The sequence below is a fragment of the Tachypleus tridentatus genome, chromosome 3 (genome assembly GCF_004210375.1).
Source record: "Tachypleus tridentatus isolate NWPU-2018 chromosome 3, ASM421037v1, whole genome shotgun sequence".
NCBI lineage: Eukaryota > Metazoa > Arthropoda > Merostomata > Xiphosura > Limulidae > Tachypleus > Tachypleus tridentatus.
Genome location: NC_134827.1, coordinates 87511481 through 87529251, shown reverse-complemented (window position 1 = coordinate 87529251; position 17771 = coordinate 87511481). Strand labels below are relative to the sequence as shown.

General features: G+C 37.0%; 1 protein-coding gene across 4 annotated transcripts in view; it reads right to left on the bottom strand.

The window, feature by feature from the left end:
* fsd (transmembrane protein fates-shifted) overlaps nucleotides 1–17771 on the bottom strand; it is a 36002-nt gene that overhangs the window by 11970 nt on the left and 6261 nt on the right. The window contains exon 3 of one of the 4 annotated variants that reach the window (XM_076495473.1): nucleotides 11622–11707. The exons of the other annotated variants lie outside the window; for them this stretch is intronic. Within the exon in view, the coding sequence (XP_076351588.1) occupies nucleotides 11622–11673 (52 nt within the window). The 5' untranslated portion in view covers nucleotides 11674–11707. The remainder of the gene's footprint in view (nucleotides 1–11621; nucleotides 11708–17771) is intronic. 4 annotated transcript variants of the gene reach the window in all.

Below are 17771 nucleotides of genomic sequence, written 5' to 3'. Positions count from 1 at the left end.
TGGTGCCTGTCAGATTGCTAAGCCTTTTAAAATTTTGCCCATAGAGGACAAATAACAAATTTTTTTTTAGGTTTTAAATATATTTTTCAAATAACCAAAAAAAGCATAACTTATTATAACAATAACACAGAATTCCACTATAATTTATCTAGCTTAGTAATTAAGCTGTATTGCATTAAAAAAAAAAAAGAACTTTCTAGTAAACTAAAAAACTCATAATAACCAGCAAGAAAATATGTTCTAATACTTAAAAATGGTCAAGAAAGCTACTAAAGGGTCATCATGACCTTTTGACTGGTTATTCACACATCACAGACAGAATTAAATGTGTATAAGGGAGCATTTCCAAAAATGGAATGAGGTGAGTGGGGCCATTGTACTTGATTTATTACATGAGCAATGTCTCATACAAAAGACAGGAGGTTCTTATTTTATATTCTAGCTTATTACTATTGGTAATTTGAATTTACAATATCTAATCTGAACTACTACTGCATTAAACTACCATGTGTCACAAAAATTATCTAGGTTTGTTTTTTTAATAGCCTTTTAATTATGAGATCAAATAATTCTTAACGCTGAAGTTGGAATTATAATGTATGTTTTGATACTAAACTTGTTGACACAAATTCATAAAATAGTAGTTCCATAAAATTTTGAATTGAGTCAACAAATGCAATGACATGGCCTTTGACCCACGTGAATAGCATTAAATCAAAAAAAGTTACATACAGGTTCCACAGATATTCTGTAATTTAGATCAGGACTGCTCACTGGAAATCATGATCTCAATAGTATTTCCTTTAATGTGGTCTACCATAATTTGATGTTATAACACTGGGCATTTACCTCCATCAAGACAAAGATATACTATGCTACACAACTGTGACCAATATATTGTAAAATATTTATATTCAACTATGTTACTATAAGTAATTCCTGACACAATTCAACCATTTACAGTGGGGTCATTCCATGCCAACTCACCCAGGGTTTCCCAGTTCATGTCATAAATTTCCTTGAAAAAAATTCAAGCAAAAAACTTCATTTTGATTTCTTAAGCCATGCAGTACAACTTTAGAATTTTACATGGCTAAATTAATCAAAATGAAGTTTTTTGCTTATTTTTTTTCAAAAAGAAATCTATAACATAAACTGGAAAAAGCTCTTATTTTCTGTGTGAGTTGACATGGAATGACCCATTGGAAAATTGTGAACACAGAAAGTTACTATTATTATGATTCACAAACAATGTTGTTTCATTTGCTGAAGCTATGACAGTTGTTATTCCTCTTTTAGGTTCAAGATGTTTTCAAACTATATGTCAGGAAATAAAGATAATAAGACCATAGTTTCAACTCATTTGAATGGTTGCCAAGGCAATTAACATGTTGGCCAGCTGGATAATCTCACACCACCTGATTCATTTATGCATCAACATGGTTTAAATACTGCACCCAAGTAAATGTGTCATTGGTGATTACAATAAAATATAAATCAAAGAAATTGCAGTTTTTTTTTTTCTTTTTTAAGATGCCGCTTCATTTATGACTTACACAAGTATTAGACAATTAGCATTTAATGTTTCCACAGCTTCAGGCATATATACCATAACTTTTAATAATACAATACTCTTTTTTAATATAGGGTGACCATCATGAACTATAAAAGTTATTGATCCAGGTACTCATAGATTACTGTACACAGTTTCTGCTCCAAATCAAGGATCTCTAAACTTTTGTGTAATAGCTAAAGTCAAGACATTTTTATGAGTAATTAAAATACATTTTCAGTGATGTTGAGAAATATATATGTAAAAACGGCTCATTTGGGTTGAGAAAATATTTTACGTTGAGAAGTGAACAACGTTTTGACCTTTTTCGGTCATCGTCAGGTTCACAAAGAAAGAAAGAGGTACCTGACCAGAAGCTGACCACATGTTTGAAAGGAGTTGTGTAACTAAGTGTCAAAATGTAGAGGGCAGTGTTAGATGTTTGAATATATAATTTTATATTATTTATTTTATTATTTTTAATAAAGGTATAAAGGTGTTCCTTCGTATTGGTTTATTTTGGGTTTAAATTGTTGTATAAGTAAGGCTTCTTTAATTTTGCGTTTGTTTATGTTTGTTTCTTTATTTAGTATCTGAGTGTTTTCTATGGTTATGTTGTGTTTATTTGACTTGCAGTGTTCGAAAACGTGTGAAGGTGACTTTTATGTTCTTTGAATCTGGTTTCCATTTTCTACTTGTTTCTCCAATATAGAAGTCGTGGCAGTTATCACATTGTATTTTATAAATAATGTTGGTGTGGTGTTTGTCAGTGTAGTTTTTACATAGTATAGACCTTAGTTTTATGCCTGGTTTTTGAATAAATTTGGTATTAACTGGAATATCACATTTTGTTGTTAGTTTTTGCCAAATGTTGGTTATTTTTCTGCTGATGTCGGGAATATATGGTGTGCAGCAGTATATGGTTTTGTGATTTTTTTTTATTCTTGAGATATATATATTTTTGTTGGTTGATTTTTCTTTCTGTCTAGGTGTGTGCGTATAATGTTTTCTACGGTTTGTGGAGGAAACTTATTGATATTGACAAAGTATTGTTTATTTTGTCTACTTCATCGTTAATTTTATCTGGTGAGCATAGTTTTATGACTATGTTTATTTGGTTTATTAGTTTGTATGTTGAGTTTTTTGTGCTGAGTCCCAAGGAATGTATAGTCCAGTATGGGTGATTTTTCGGTGGATTTCTGTTTCAAATTGTGTGTCGGTTCTTGTAATTTTGAAGTTAAGAAATGATATTTGATTGCTTTCTTCCTGTTCACATGTGAAGTTAATGTTGGGATGTATAGAGTTAATGTGATTGAAAAAAATTAAGTGTGTGTTCTGTAGATCTGAATCCCACAATCGTGTCATCTACATATCTGTACCAGTATAGAGTGGATGTAATGCTGTGTTAATTGCATGTGTTTCAACTTGTGTCATAAAAATATTGGCTAGAACTGGTGATACTGGGTTGCCCATGTTTAGGCCATTTGTTTGTATATAGTTGTGGTTGTTGAACATGAAGTTTGTCATCATCGTGGTGAATTCTATGAGGGTTGCTTGGAATGTCTATAGTATTCGTCTATAGTTTATACCTATACCAGCCATTCTAAGATACATTTTATTTCAAATGGGTTTCTCATCAAGAATTAAAATGAGTTTTGATATTTGAAAAAAAAACACTATATATTTGCATATTTATTAATTATGATTGTGTTATACTTAATTTTAAGGAAAAAATAATAATGTTGTTGTAAGTATCAGTGTCCAATTTCCAGAAACCATTTGTAAAGCCTTTAAACATTTAAGCTCGAAGCTATAATTATTCCAGTTACTTCAAGTTCAATAAAGTGAAATGATTCTAGATTATCATACTGTTTAGAAAATTGTTATTATATGCAATGGGAAAACCTCCATGGCTTGTCTGAACTAACTAATACAAAGAACAATTGTTTAATATCAAGAATAAAAAGATAAGTGTGGATACTCATGTCATCTGAAGGTAGGGGTGAGACCCAAAGAACAGCTCATCTACTGGTGGTCAGGACCCAAATCAAATTTGTTAAGTGAACTTATTGCATTGATGTAAAGAAGCCAATCTGGTAAATTTTAAGTTTTTGAGTCACTTCCTGGATCAGGTATTTTTTTCCGAATCAACTGTGTGTGACTAGTAATGGTTAAAACTGGTTTGGGAGTTAAGCTTTACCAGTTTGTTAGGTGTTACAGGTGCAATAAGTTAGTTTTATTTGGGAACTCTACAGTATGCACTCTTAAAAAAACTAGTACTGAGGATGTTAAATTTATATGTAGTTTGCAGGTTGGAGTAAAATCTGAGGAAATAGATAAAGAGAAGTGTGAACTGGAAAATGACAGCAGGACTTCAAGAGAAGCTTAAGCTTTCATATGCAAGAGAGGCATTACCTAAAATTAAAAATGTCAGAAAATCAGAAAGGATAGTATTAGGGTTAAAAGTAGTGAACTTAATTGTAAATACAACAGATTTCAGACCTTGGCTTGTGTAGACGAGGAAATATGGAAGGAGGGAAAGCAAAAGAAATAGAGAAGGATATGGATTATGAACTTAAAGAAATTATAGTCACAGGTGATTCCTTAAAAGGGCATGCAGACAAGTGGAACAAGTGGAAGACATAACTAACAGAACAAGATATAATCAGTGATGTTGAGAAAACCCACTTGTAGAGAAATATATATGCAAAAACGGCTCGTTTGGGTTGAGAGAATATTTTACATAGAAGAGCGAACAACGTTTGTGAACCTGACGATGACTGAAGAAGGTCGAAATGTTGTTAGCTCTTCTATGTAAAATATTTTCTCAACAAACAGTCATTTTGCATATATAGAACAAGATATAATGAAGGGAACTGGCAATGATGCAGTTTTTGTTGTGCAAGTGGGGGCTAATGAAGAAGGCAACAGTAAGTCAGAAGAGCTAATTACTAAGTACAAGAGGTTGATAAAACCATTTAAAGATAAAGGCCATAGATTAATTGTGTCAGGCATACTGCCAAGAATTAACTGGAGATGAAACTTGAGTAGGTTACTAGGACTAAATGTTAGGATGGTTGGACTTGTGGGATCACTTCAGTGGGAGGAGGGAACTTTATGGAATAAATGATTTACACTTAAGTAGGAAAGGGTCTGGCATATTTGTAAGGGCTATTAACTCAGTTGTAAGAGAAGTTCTAAAGTAGGACTAAATAGTGTTGGGGGCCAAGATAAACAAAATGAAACAAAACTGAGATGTAAAGGAAAGTTTAACACAGGAAATAAATATAAGCTATAAGAATAGGCTTAAATGTTACTATTCTAATGCTAGGAGTATAAGAACTAGAAGAATTTAGGAAACTAGTGAGAATAGAAGATTTTGATATAATGGGAATAAATAATGGTAGACGATTTTCATAACAGAAAGTTCTTTGAAATACATGGTTATAGTTTGTTTAATAGTGCTAGGGTACTAAAGAAAGAAATAGAGATGCCTCTTTTTGTGAAGTGTGAGTTACATCATGGAGTTAAGGATATTAAGGACAACAGCAATGAAATCAAATTCATTTGGGTTTCTGTTAATGGATATCAAGGGAAAAAGCTCTTAATAGGAATCTGTTTGAGACCACTTGATGAAACTGATGAAATTAGTGAGAAACTTTAGAATGAGATTAAGATATCAGCTCTTACTGAAGTTATAATTGTGGGTGATTTTAATTTCAAACACAATTTCCCTCATAGTTTTGCGAAAAAGGTTTCTGGAAACTGTTCAAGATGGGTTTCTTCACCAATTAATTAAGGAACCTACTATAAATAATGCCATTTCAGAGTCATTGTTAACTTACAATATAGAAATGGGTGAAGAGGTGGAAATTGGAGAATATCTAGGTGCAAGTGATCATTGCTGCATTAGGTTTGATGTTTTATTGTATATGGAAATCAGGAATGATATTTTGATTCCAAAAAAACAATTTTGAAGTAATGCAACAATAATTATCTGTTGTGGATTGGACAGCTAAGTTATTTGGAGACACTGAGAAATTACGGAAAATGTTCAAAGGTAGATGCAAGTAAAAAAATCAGACAGGCTCATAAAGGGTATAAGAGATAACATTAAAGAAAAGCATAAAAAAATTAAGAAATTTAAATTTTTAGACTGGTATTATAGAAGACTGTAGAAGATCATGAAAGACGATCAAACATCCAAAAGAATGAATGAAAAAAAACTGGCTGAAAACAAAAATTAATAGTAAGGATTTTTTTAAAAGTACTTTAGAGGTAAATAAAAATGTTAGGATGGGATAGAACCTTTGAAGTATGATAACAACTTGTATCTGATGGTTATAAAATAGCTACCTAAGTAATTCTTTTTCTTTAATTTTTACTTCTGAAGACTAGAAGTATTCCTCATCTTAAACAACTGACAGATGAAAACAAAATTGAACAAGAGAATTGCAAAAATTCTGAGATGGTTAAAATAAAATTGGGAAGTTCAAAGACTGATAAGGCTCAAGGGCCAGATAATATTTCACCAAGAGTTTTAAAGGAGGTCAAGAAATGGATATGTGAGCCACTTGCCAAAATTTTTTGTAAGTCCTTAAATTGTGGACAAGTATCAACAGATTGGAACTTAGCTACTGTCATTCCTATCTTCAAGTGAGGCAATAGAAGAAATTCCAGTATCTACAGATCCACTAGTTTTACATATGTTGCAGGAAAAGTGTTGCAAAATCATTAAATAAAATTTAGAATTCTGATAGACAGTCAATATGTTTTCACCGAGGGAAACATCTTGCCTCACAAATTTTTTGTTATGTTTTGAAAATGTTACTGCACATGTAGATGAGAGTAAGGGTGTGATTTTGATGTATATGGATTTTCAGAAAGCATATGAAAAAGATGTCACACAAAAAGGCTTGTGAAATAACTTTTCTATATAGGTTGGAGGATAAGTTAACTAATTGCACAAAAGAATGGCTTGATGGAAGAAGGCCAAGATTTGTTATGAATGAATTTCAATCAACCAGGATTAACATTTCAAGTGATGTACTTCATGGATAAGTCTTAGAACCATTGCTCTTTTTGATTTATATCGATGACATAAATGAAGGAATGGTTGATAAATTACTTAAATTTGATGATGATGTTAAGGTCTTGCTGGCTGTGAAAAGGATGCTACTGATTTTACAAAAGGATTCAGATCACTCAGCAAGTTGGGCAAAAAAATGGCATATGTGTTTTCATTATGATAAGTGCAAAATAATGCACATGGGTTATCAGAATTTGAATTATAATTTGGATGGGAAAAACCTTAACAGTGTTGTCATAATAGAAAATGATCTTGGTGTAATGATTAATCAGTCTCTTAAGCCATCCAAACAGTATGCTGTTGCTAGTGATAAGTAAATAGGATTTTAGGTTGTTCCTTCAGAAATATTGAATACAAGTCTAAAGAGGTAAAAATTTCAATGTATAGGCATCCATACCTTAGGAAAGACAATGAATTTTTAGAAAGGATCCAAAGAAGAGTTAGTAAAATGGTACCTGGGAAGAAGAGACTGAGACCCTTAAAGTTGTTTTCTATTGACAAAAGAAGAAAAAAGATCTGATTGAAGTGTTTAAGATTTTAAAAGGAATTGATAATGTTGATGCATCAACATTTTTCACACTTAACAGTGAGAATTATAGAACTAGGGGACAAATTTAGATTTAGGTAAGGTAGAAGCCGTTTCCAGTTAAGACAATTTTATTTTTCAAACAGGGTGGTTGGCCTATAAATGGGTTGAATTTGGACATTGTGGTGGCAGTAAATTTGAGTGAGTTTAAAATAAAGCTTGATAGATAAATCAACTACTAATGACTGGCTTTAATTTGTTTTTTTAATAGTTTTACTTTGGCTTGGAAGATAAGACAACCAAGACAGACTAACAGGTCCCTTGTTGTCCCTAAACATTATGCTATGTTATAGTTTACATTATTGGATGGCACAGTCCACACAACTGTCTTTGATGGGAGTTTTTGTCAAGTTATTTGGCATGTGCAAAAACCTTCTTAATAGGCATGTTAGGTGATAGCTCTTTGTGGAAGTAAATATTGTTTGTGTGCCTAAAACCTAATTTTATCACTTTAGGCCTAGATAAGCCTGGAAACCTGCCAGTATGAAAGTCAAATTGAGCTTGACAAAAATATTGTGGATTTATAAATTTTAATGGCATATAAATATAATAATTATCAAAATAAACCCCATGTATTTTTGTGAATTACATATGCTAGGCTTTAGTAATGATGGCACAAATAACTGAATTCTTACATTTCACTTTATTTCGTATGTTTCTTTTCTTTGGCTTAATCCAATAAATGAAACAGTACTGCATCATCGTAATGTCTATAAAACTGCAAGTAATCACACTATTCCCAGTAGTTTGTGATGACAAGAAACCCACTTAAAGTAAAAGCGTGTTCTCAAGGCGGCTGGCATTAGCATTTTAATTAAAAAGTACAAAACAACATTTCAACCTTCTTAGTTCATCTATGATGATCAAAACATTGTTCTGTACTTTATTTTAATTAAAGTGTTAACACCCACACCAGCCAGTTTGAGAATACATGTTCCCAGTAGTAGTATGAATGTTGTAATCATGACTCCAAGGACAGATGTGTCAAATCATAAAAATGTGTAGAAATAATAGTGTTCCATTGAGAATGATAGTCTAATTCAAACGACAGATTGAGGTAATAAAGTTTCAAGTCAGAGTACAAACTGTGTGAAAATACTAAAGAGTATATAAAACTAGCACTGCTGATAGTAAAAGTGGTCAAAGTATTAATCCCAAATTCTTGAAAAGTGATGCTACATACCTCTGTGTATTCTCTTTATGTGACACATTATAATCTAGTACAGATTTACAGACAACCTAGTTTTAAGTGTATGTGTGAATATTATTTTCAGAATAGTAATATGTATAGTAGCATCAAATGATCTCAATGTATGTGTACTGTAGCTGCTCAATAAACCAATATCAGGAAAGAGAACCAAACCAAAGGGTTAAAATGGGCAATAAATTTCAAACAATATATTAAACTGAGCAGGATGAGAGTGCTCTATATAAAGTTCAAATTAATACTGTTTGGCAATGATTAATGATAAGTTGTTTGATGGCACAGAGGAGAACATGCAGCATGTTATTAAGGATGCTGGGAGACCAGTACAAGAAAGGGTTACATCTTGACTATTTGATTTGGAGATCTATGGAATACTTGTTGGTTGTTTGGTATTTTATAGCACAAAGCAACTGAGGTATCTGTGCCAAATATCCATTAAAAAAAATTAAAAGTAAAATTATTAAAATTCATAAAAAGGAATCAAGGTAAAACAAAGTTTAACTTTTGAATTAAAAACTTGTATAGCATTAAATCCATTTATATTCTAGTTTACATCATTAAAAGAGAAAGTAAAGTAATACAAGTTTTAAAAACTTTCTGAAGCATAATTTTAATTATTATACCTCACCAGGATGACTAATGGGTAAGTTCAAACATCAGCATTAGTCACCTGAAGTTAACCTTTCCAGTCCTGGTTTGAATTATTTGACCTCACGACCATTTTCTACTTTTCTCAGATGACTTAAAGAAAGGTCACATTTGGGAGTTGTAATAAGCCATGGTGGGATGGGCTGATCAGTGGATACAGCAATGTTATCCAAGGACAGACCCAGTGACCCAATTCATCCTACTGCTCCTGGATATTAAGGCAAAAAAAAACAATGGCAGATCATCTGTTCTGAAAAAGCATGACCCATCAAAGAAAGAAAACACATCCACAGGTGGGATGCTGTGGTAGGGATTGAAGTTTCAAAGCACAGAGTAAAGAAAGTTGCAAACAGCAAAGGTGTAGAGGGCATTCATGAGGCTTTGTGTACAAGTTTTAAACTGGGGAAGTTTGTCTTAGAAACCATAGGAAGCTCAACTTCAGTGAGACGGAGTTCAGGATCAGGGTGAATAACCCATTGGGGGCTAAAGTGCATGCAAATGGTTTTAGAGAGAGAGAAGTTAAAACCATTTGCTCAGTCCACTTCAGTAAACGATTGAAGGCAGTCTGTGGCTGCCACTCAGTATACCTCATGTTCGATGACTGACGTGAGATGTGGAAGTTGTTGAAATAGAACCAATTAGTGTAAGAGGGAGTTGTTCAGTGATGACATTAATCTTTATACTTAAAAATGTGACATTCAAAACACAGCCCTGAGGGACTCCAAGTTCCTGTAGAAAATAATGGGAATGTTTCAAACCCACACGAACTTGAAATCACCTACCCATTAAAATTTTTTAATAAGAATGTGCAAATGGCTATGCAATCAATATAAGTGGAGATCTTGCAAAATGCCATACCTCTATGTAGTATCATAGGCCTTCTTAAAGTCAAAGAATATTAATGTAAAATGTTGTTGTTTTAGAAAGACTTCTATGATTGACTTTTCAAATTGAATAAGGTGGTCCATGGTGAAGTGTTGTCATCAGAATCCACACTGGGTGAGCGAGAGGAGATTGTTTGATTTGAGGAACAAAACAAGATGAACATTAACCATCCTCTCTAAGATTGTACAGAGAGAGCTTGTCAAACCAACTGGACTGTAGTTTGAAGGAATCTTGGAATTCTTCCCATGCTGGTACCATGCATCAGGAAAATCATTTTCCTGCCAGATCCAGTTAAAAACAATCAAAAGAGAAGCAGGAGACAGATGGTGCAGCATCTCATTGTGCATATCATCAGGTCCGACCAATGGGCCAGTTTGACTTACACCAGTGTAAAGAGGCAATTATAGTCATATTGGTCCAGAATGGAAGAGGTCATCACTCTGCCAAAGTCTTGAAGGCTAAGAAGGTGGAGGAGAAAGCAGAAGTGCTAGATACCTGGCAAAAACTTTCATCAAGAGTATTGGTGATGATCTGGCATCAGTTACTTCCTGGCCATCAGAGAGCAAGATCAAAAGGGAGAGAGAATTACACTGCCCACTGACCTTTTGAATCTTGTCCCATATGACTTTGTAATTGGTTGATAGAAGAGATGCTGATTGTGAATTTAATTCAAGATTCTGTTGGACTTTGACATTTTACCCACCGAGCACGTGCATGGCCCCTCTGGAAAGCAATGAGGTTTGAAAGTGTGGGATACCTGTAAAAGTTATCCCAGACCCATTTTTGAGCCTTCCATGCCATGTGCAGTCGTTTATCGATAGTTTACAGATAATGGTATCAAGGTCTGATTGATCACAACTCTCTTCAGGAGAAAGTTAGAGAGAAGAATTGATTGATTGATTGATTTAGTGTTTTATGGCACAAAGCAGCTAGGTTATCTGCGCGAAACGTCCGGTAAAAAGGTAAAAATGAAAGTAAAACAAAACATCATTGAAAAACAGAAAAAGCATAAAACCAATGTTGACACTTAGTCTACAATGTTAAGAGAGAAAGCAGAGTAAAAGAAGTTGTAAAGTACTTACTCTAGCAAAATGGTAATGATAATAACCTGCCAGGAAGACTAACAGGTAAGTTCAAGAACTACTGTCAGTCACTTGAAGTTGGCCTTTCCAGTCCTGGTTCTGGGTTATGTGTCATAGCAGCCATTATCAAAATATAAAATAATAGAAGTTTTAAAAGACATATAGCAAAATTGTAATAACAAGTAGCTAAATGTCCAGTAAAAAGGTAAAAGTAAAGTAAATGGAGTAAAATTTGTAAAAGTAAATGAAGGTAAAAACAAAACAGCAATTAACACATAAAATGGGGTAAAGCCAATGTTGACATCAGTCTACAAAGTTGTAAAGGACTTCCTGTAGCAGAATAGTAATGATCATAACCTGCCAGGACGACTAACAGGAAAGTATAAGAACCACCATCAGTCACCTGAAGTTGGTCTTTCCAGTCCTGTTTCCGGGTTATGTGTCATTATGGCCTGTACTAAAAGGTAAAGTAATAAAAGTGTTAAATGATATGCAGCAAATGTGTAATAACAAATCGCCAGAACGACTAATGAGTAGTTCAAACGGATAGTTCAAACAGCAGCGTTAGTCACCTATAGTTGGCCTTTCCAGTCCTGGTGTCAAGTTATTTAATGTTCTGGCCATTTTCCAATGTCAAATTGAACTAGAGAGAATGAAACTGTAAAAAGAGAACCACAATTAAAAAGATGTAATGAATAAATATATATTCAACACTTAAATGAGATTAAAAAGATTAATGGTCATTAAAAAACTAAAAACTTTATCAAGGTGGACAGTGTCACTGTCACGAATAACACTGTCCAATGTTATTGGACAGGGATAAACCCTGGAAAAAAACATGTTTAAAATAGTGCCATCACTGAGAATCGTAAAGATGGCAAGAAAGTAAAATGTGGCATATAGTGATTTGAGTGTTACACAAACTACACACTGGTGCATCAGTTCCAGATAAAAGAAAACGATGAGTTAAAAAACTGTGACCAATGCGTAGTCTAGTTAGAACAACTTCCTCCTTCCAAACCTTACGGAAGCAAGATGGCCAAAGCCCAATAAAGGGTTTTATGTGAAAAAGCTTGTTGTCGCGTTGCTCACTCCAAGTGGACTGCCAGCTAGCATGGAGCCAAGCCTTGAATACAAGACCACAGTCCATGTACGGAACAGACACAGTGGTGATAGTGCCGGAGCAGATAGATTTAGCTGCCGTGTCTGCAAGCTCGTTCCCGCAAATACCAACATGGCCTAGTATCCAGAAAAACTGGATAGAAGTAGCAGTTAATGAGAAATGGGCCAGTCGGTTTTGAATATCAGCGAGAACATGGTGTGAGGCAACGTGTAGCGATTTCAAGGCCAGTATAGAACTAAGCGAGTCAGTATAAATAGTGCAGTTGGAGTACTGCTCAGCTTCAATATGATCCAGGGCAAGAGATATGGCATACAGTTCAGCAGTGAACACAAAAGCTGTAGAGGGGAATCTGTGCACAACCACCGAACCGCAGCAAACCATAGCAGAGCCCACTGAATTACCTGATTTGGAACCATCTGCATAAATGGGAACGGAATGATCGTTTGAAAGATGTTCATTAAATAAAAGCGGTGCTTCCAATCTGGAGTATCTGCCTTTTCAGATGACTGAAAGAAAGGTCACATTTGGGGTTGTAATCAACCATGGTGGGATGGGCTGACCTGTGGAATCTGCAATGTTATCCAAGGACAGACCCAATTCATCCAATTACGCATGGATGCGAAGGCCAAATGGAGCAATGGCAGATCATCTGTTCTGAAAAGTGCGCCCACTGAGAAAGGAAAACACATCTCCAGGTGGGATGCTTTGGTAAGGAACGAAGTTTCAAGAATATAGTAAAGATAGTTGCAAGCGGCGAAGGTGCAGAGAAGGTTCATGAGATTCAATGTATAAACTTTGAACTGGAGAGGTGTGGAAAGCCCCAGTGCAGAGTCAAAGTCCTTGGTGATGAATGGGGTCCAGCATCTTTAAGGCCGAGGGTCTGGCAGAGCCATAGACCATTGATCCATAGTTGAGTTTTAATCAAATAAGAGTACGATATACGTTTAACATAGAACATCGATTTGCTCCCCAACTGGTAGTAGAGAGGACACGGAGGATGTTCAGTGCTCTTGTGCATTTGACCCGAAGCTGCTTTAAGTGTGGTATAAAGGTCAGCTTACGGTCAAAGATAAGCCCCAAAAACTTGGTTTCAGAGACCACTGGCAGCGAAACTTCATCGATATGAAGTTCAGGATCAGGGTGAATACCCCGTTGGTGGCAAAAGTCATGCAAACAGTTTTAGAGAGAGAGAAATTAAAGCCGTTCACCTTAGTCCACTTCAGTACACGATTGAGAGCAGTTTGTAGTTGCCACTCAATATATCATGTTCGACGACTGACATGAGACGTGAAAGTCGTCGACATTCAGCCCATTGCAATAGTGAGAGGGAGTTGTTCAATGATGGCATTTATCTTTATACTGTGACACTCAAAACACAGCCCTGAGGGTCTCCAAGTCCCTGTACAAAAGAACGGGAAAGTGTTGAAACCACACGAACTTGGAATCTCCTGTCCATTAAAAAATTTTAAATAAACAGGGGTAAATGGCCACATAACCCATATGTATGGAGGTCTCGCAAAACGCCATACCTCCATGTTGTGTCATAAGACTTCTCAATGTCAAATAATATTGACACAAGATATTGGTGTTTGAGAAAGGCTTCTCTGATTGATGTTTCAAGTCGAATTAGGTGGTCTGTGGTGGAGTGCTGTCATCAAAACCCACACTGGGTGGGTGAGAGGAGGTTGTTTGATTCGAGGAACCAAACAAGACGAGCATTAACCATCCTTTCTAAGGTCTTACAAAGACTGCTCGTCAAAGCAATTGGATGGTAGTTTGAAGGAATCTTGGGATGTTTCCCTGGCATAGAGAAAGGTAAAATAATCGCCTGGCGCCAGGCATCAAGAAAAACATTCTCCTGCCAGATCCGGTTAAAGACAATTAGAAGGACATCAAGAGAAGCAGCAGATAGATGGTGCAGTATGTCATAATGTACATCATCAGGTCCAACAGATGTACTGCCAGACCGATAAAGGGCCATTTTCAGTTCCACCAGTGTAAAGAAATAATTATAGTCAAAGAGACAGTCAGTTTGAAAGGAAAGAGATGAACGCTCTGCCCGAGTCTTGATGGCCAAGAAGGTGGAGGAACAAGCAGAAGTGCTAGATACCCAGCAAAAGCATTCACCTTGAGTATCAGCGATGCTCCGGACATCAGCCACCTCCTGACCATCAGAGAGTAAGATCGAGAGGGGGGCAGAATTGTAGTGCCCACTGACCTTTCGAATCCTGTCCCATATGACCTTGAAATTGGTGGTAGAAGATATGCTAGTTGTGAACTTAATCCAAGATTCCTTCTGGCTTTGACGTCTTACCCACCTAGCATGTGCACAGGCCCGTTGGAATGCGACGCGGATTGAAAGTGTGGGATATCTACAAAAAGTATCCCAGGCCCGTTTTTGAGCCTTCCGTGCTAAGTGGCAAGCAGGATTCCACCACGGACGAGGATATCGTGGAAAACGTGTCAAGGTTTTAGGAATACACTGAGCAGCTGCTTGTATAATACAGCCAGTTACCGCTGCCACACAGTCGTCTATTAATGGCTGATCCACGATAGCAGGATCAAGTTCTGCGAGAGCAGTGAAAGTGGACCAGTCTGCCTTATCCATCTTCCACCAGGGCACGTGAGTAGGGTGGCATCAACCACGGCCAGTCTCTCTCAAAAGTATAGGAAAATGATCACTGCCTAGTGGAGTACTGTCAACCCTCCATGATAAATGGGAGAATAATGAAAGGGAGCAAACTGAGAGATCAATAGCAGTAAAAGACTGACTAAGTGCATAAAAATAAGTGGAAGAACCAGTATTGAAAAGAGAAAGATTGTGATCAGAGAGCATACGCTCTACAGAGCGACCCATCCCATCAATAACAGCACTTCCCCAGAGGGGATGATGTCCATTAAAGTCCCCCAGGAGTAGAAAGGGAGACGACAACTGTTCAACGAGAGCATCAAGGTCTGATTGATCATATGTCTCACCAGGGGACAGGTGGAGAGAACAAACAGTGATGGTATGACCCAAGGAAACACGGATGGCTACGGCCTCCAAGGGTGTGTTGAGTGACAGAGTGGGCACATGCTGATCAACCAATAGTGCCACCCCTACATGTACTCGTCCATCACACAGCCTGTCATTTCTGTACAGAGAATACTGCCAAATGGTGACTGTATCAGCAGGTTTTAGAAATGTTTCTTGTAAGGAAAGACATACAGGATGGTAGGAAGCAATCAGTGTTTTGATATCATCCAGATTAGAACGTAAATCTCAACAGTTCCATTATAACAAGGTGGCCACTTTTAATGACGGGTAGGTGAAGTGGCTGGAGAGCCCTTCTGTTTACGACCACGTCTTTTTTCCTTACTGTCCTTAGTCGGAGGAGGTCTACCAACCTCCATGGATCCTGCCCTGGGTTGATTGGGCAGGCCTTTGTTATTGAAAGGGGATTCCAGTGACTGAGGACATGAACAAATGATTGTTTTGCCTCTTGGGGTGGGAGAAAAAGATGTATCAGAAGAAATGCCTGTATTTGAAACTGAAGGATGTGGATCTTGAGGTTTATTGGAATGTATGGGAGGAACAGAGATGGGTGTGGAAGTCGATTCATCAACCTTTTTAACCATGGAGATACATAGGAGAGGGTTTGGAATGTATGGCTGTACCCTGCAAATTAGATAACCTGCCTTGATGGTAGCAGGTGCACGTGATGATGTAAATGTCAAAACGAGGGTATTTGTTAGCAGTGTAACTCCATCTTTGTGAGTGGAGATGTGCCTCACTGCAGAAACTTGAGTGGAGAAACCAGCGAGAATCTCTGACTCGGGGACGTTCTTCAAATCCCTCTCAACAATAACTCCTCGTGAAGAATTCAAGGTAGCATGAGGGGTAACCTCAATAGGTATATCCCCAATTGCCGTTGAATTCAAGAGGAGTTCACTGTGGTGGGTTGTGGATGTTTCAACTAATATGTCTCCAGATCGAAGCTTCTTTACTGACGTTGGAGAGCCAGCAAGACCCTCTAGTCCCTTATGAATAAAATAGGGGACAATTGCCCTAAAGGCCTTTCTGAAAGAGAATGTAATATAAGAAAATGAGGTACGTGTGTTACAGATGTTGAAGATTGCTGCTTAGAGTCTTCAAGACATGGTCACTTACCTGTTGACTGTTTTTTCACTATTTTATTTAAATTTTTTGAAGGAGGATCCATAGGAAAAAAGAAAAATTTCAGTACCCACTGACCCCACCCACCATGGAATCCTACGAGGGGACACACTACAATGTCATGCAAGGACAATGCAGCAACACCAGGGTTTCGTGAGCACTATACCCAAACACCAGCATTAGGCACAATGTCCACAACACCCGTTGAGAACTTCCAACACTGGTACTTGGTTGACTCTTGCCAAAGTGGACCAGCCGATTGACCAAAGGGGGGCGACCCATAGGCCGCCCGTCTACAGGAATTCAAGGCCAAAGTGGTGTGTTGGGGTTGGACCCCTCAACCTCCAGGATCCTCTCCTCCCCTTCACGGGTCGCCACGCACGGCAAACACGTGGGTGGATGTTTAGATCTCAGAGAAGGTATCCAGACAGAACAGAACCTTCCCTGGGAGGTCCCCTCACCACGTACAGGAATCCACACCGAGGGGTAGAGAGAAGAAACAGTGATGATACGACCCAAGGAAACAAGGGTGGCTATGGCTTCCAAGGATGTATCAAGTGGCAAAGACAGGATTTGCACATGCTGATCAACCAACAGTGCCACCCCTCCATGCACTCATTAATCACACAACCTGTCATTTCTGTACAAGAAATACTGCCGAAAGGTGACTGTATCAGCAGATTTCAGAAATGTTTCCTGTAAGAAAAGACACACAGGATGGTAAGAAGCAATCAGTGCTTTGACTTCATCCAGATTAGAACATAAACCTCAACAGTTCTTTTGTATCAAAGTGGCCATTTTTATTTATGTGTAGGGGAATTGGGTGGAGAGCCTTTCTGTTTTCGACCATGTCTTTTTTTCTTTATTCAAAGGAGGTGTTTCAACCCCCATGAATCCTGCCCTGGGTCGATTGGCCAGGTCTCTGTTGTTGGAAAAAGATTCTAGAGTCAGAGGACGTGAACGAATGATCATTTTGCATCTTGGGGCAGAAGAAGAAGATGTACCTGAGAAAATACCTGTACCCAGAACCAAAGGAAGTGAATCTATGGGTTTGCTAGAATGAATGGTAGGGCCAGAGATGGGTGTTGACGTTCATTCATCAACTTTCTTAACCATGGAGGTCAAAAGACTTTTCATACGGCCTGAGAACAATTCTTTTGGAGGCATGAAGAAATCTCTCTGCATTCCCACTGTTACACTGGATCAAAGTGCAGCAGCATACGTCCGAGATGAAGTGGTGTACAGTAACATTCGAACATCAGGGAAAGTAATGTTTTGAATCATCTTCAAACACTGCACCTATTTTTCTTCCAACCACTTAGGACGACTGGTGACAGTCATTACAATTAATGCAATGAGGGTCTGTTTCACACTAATAGGCATGGTTGTCCTTGCTACCACAATGAGCACACATCAAGAAACCACAACTGGATGTCTTCAAGT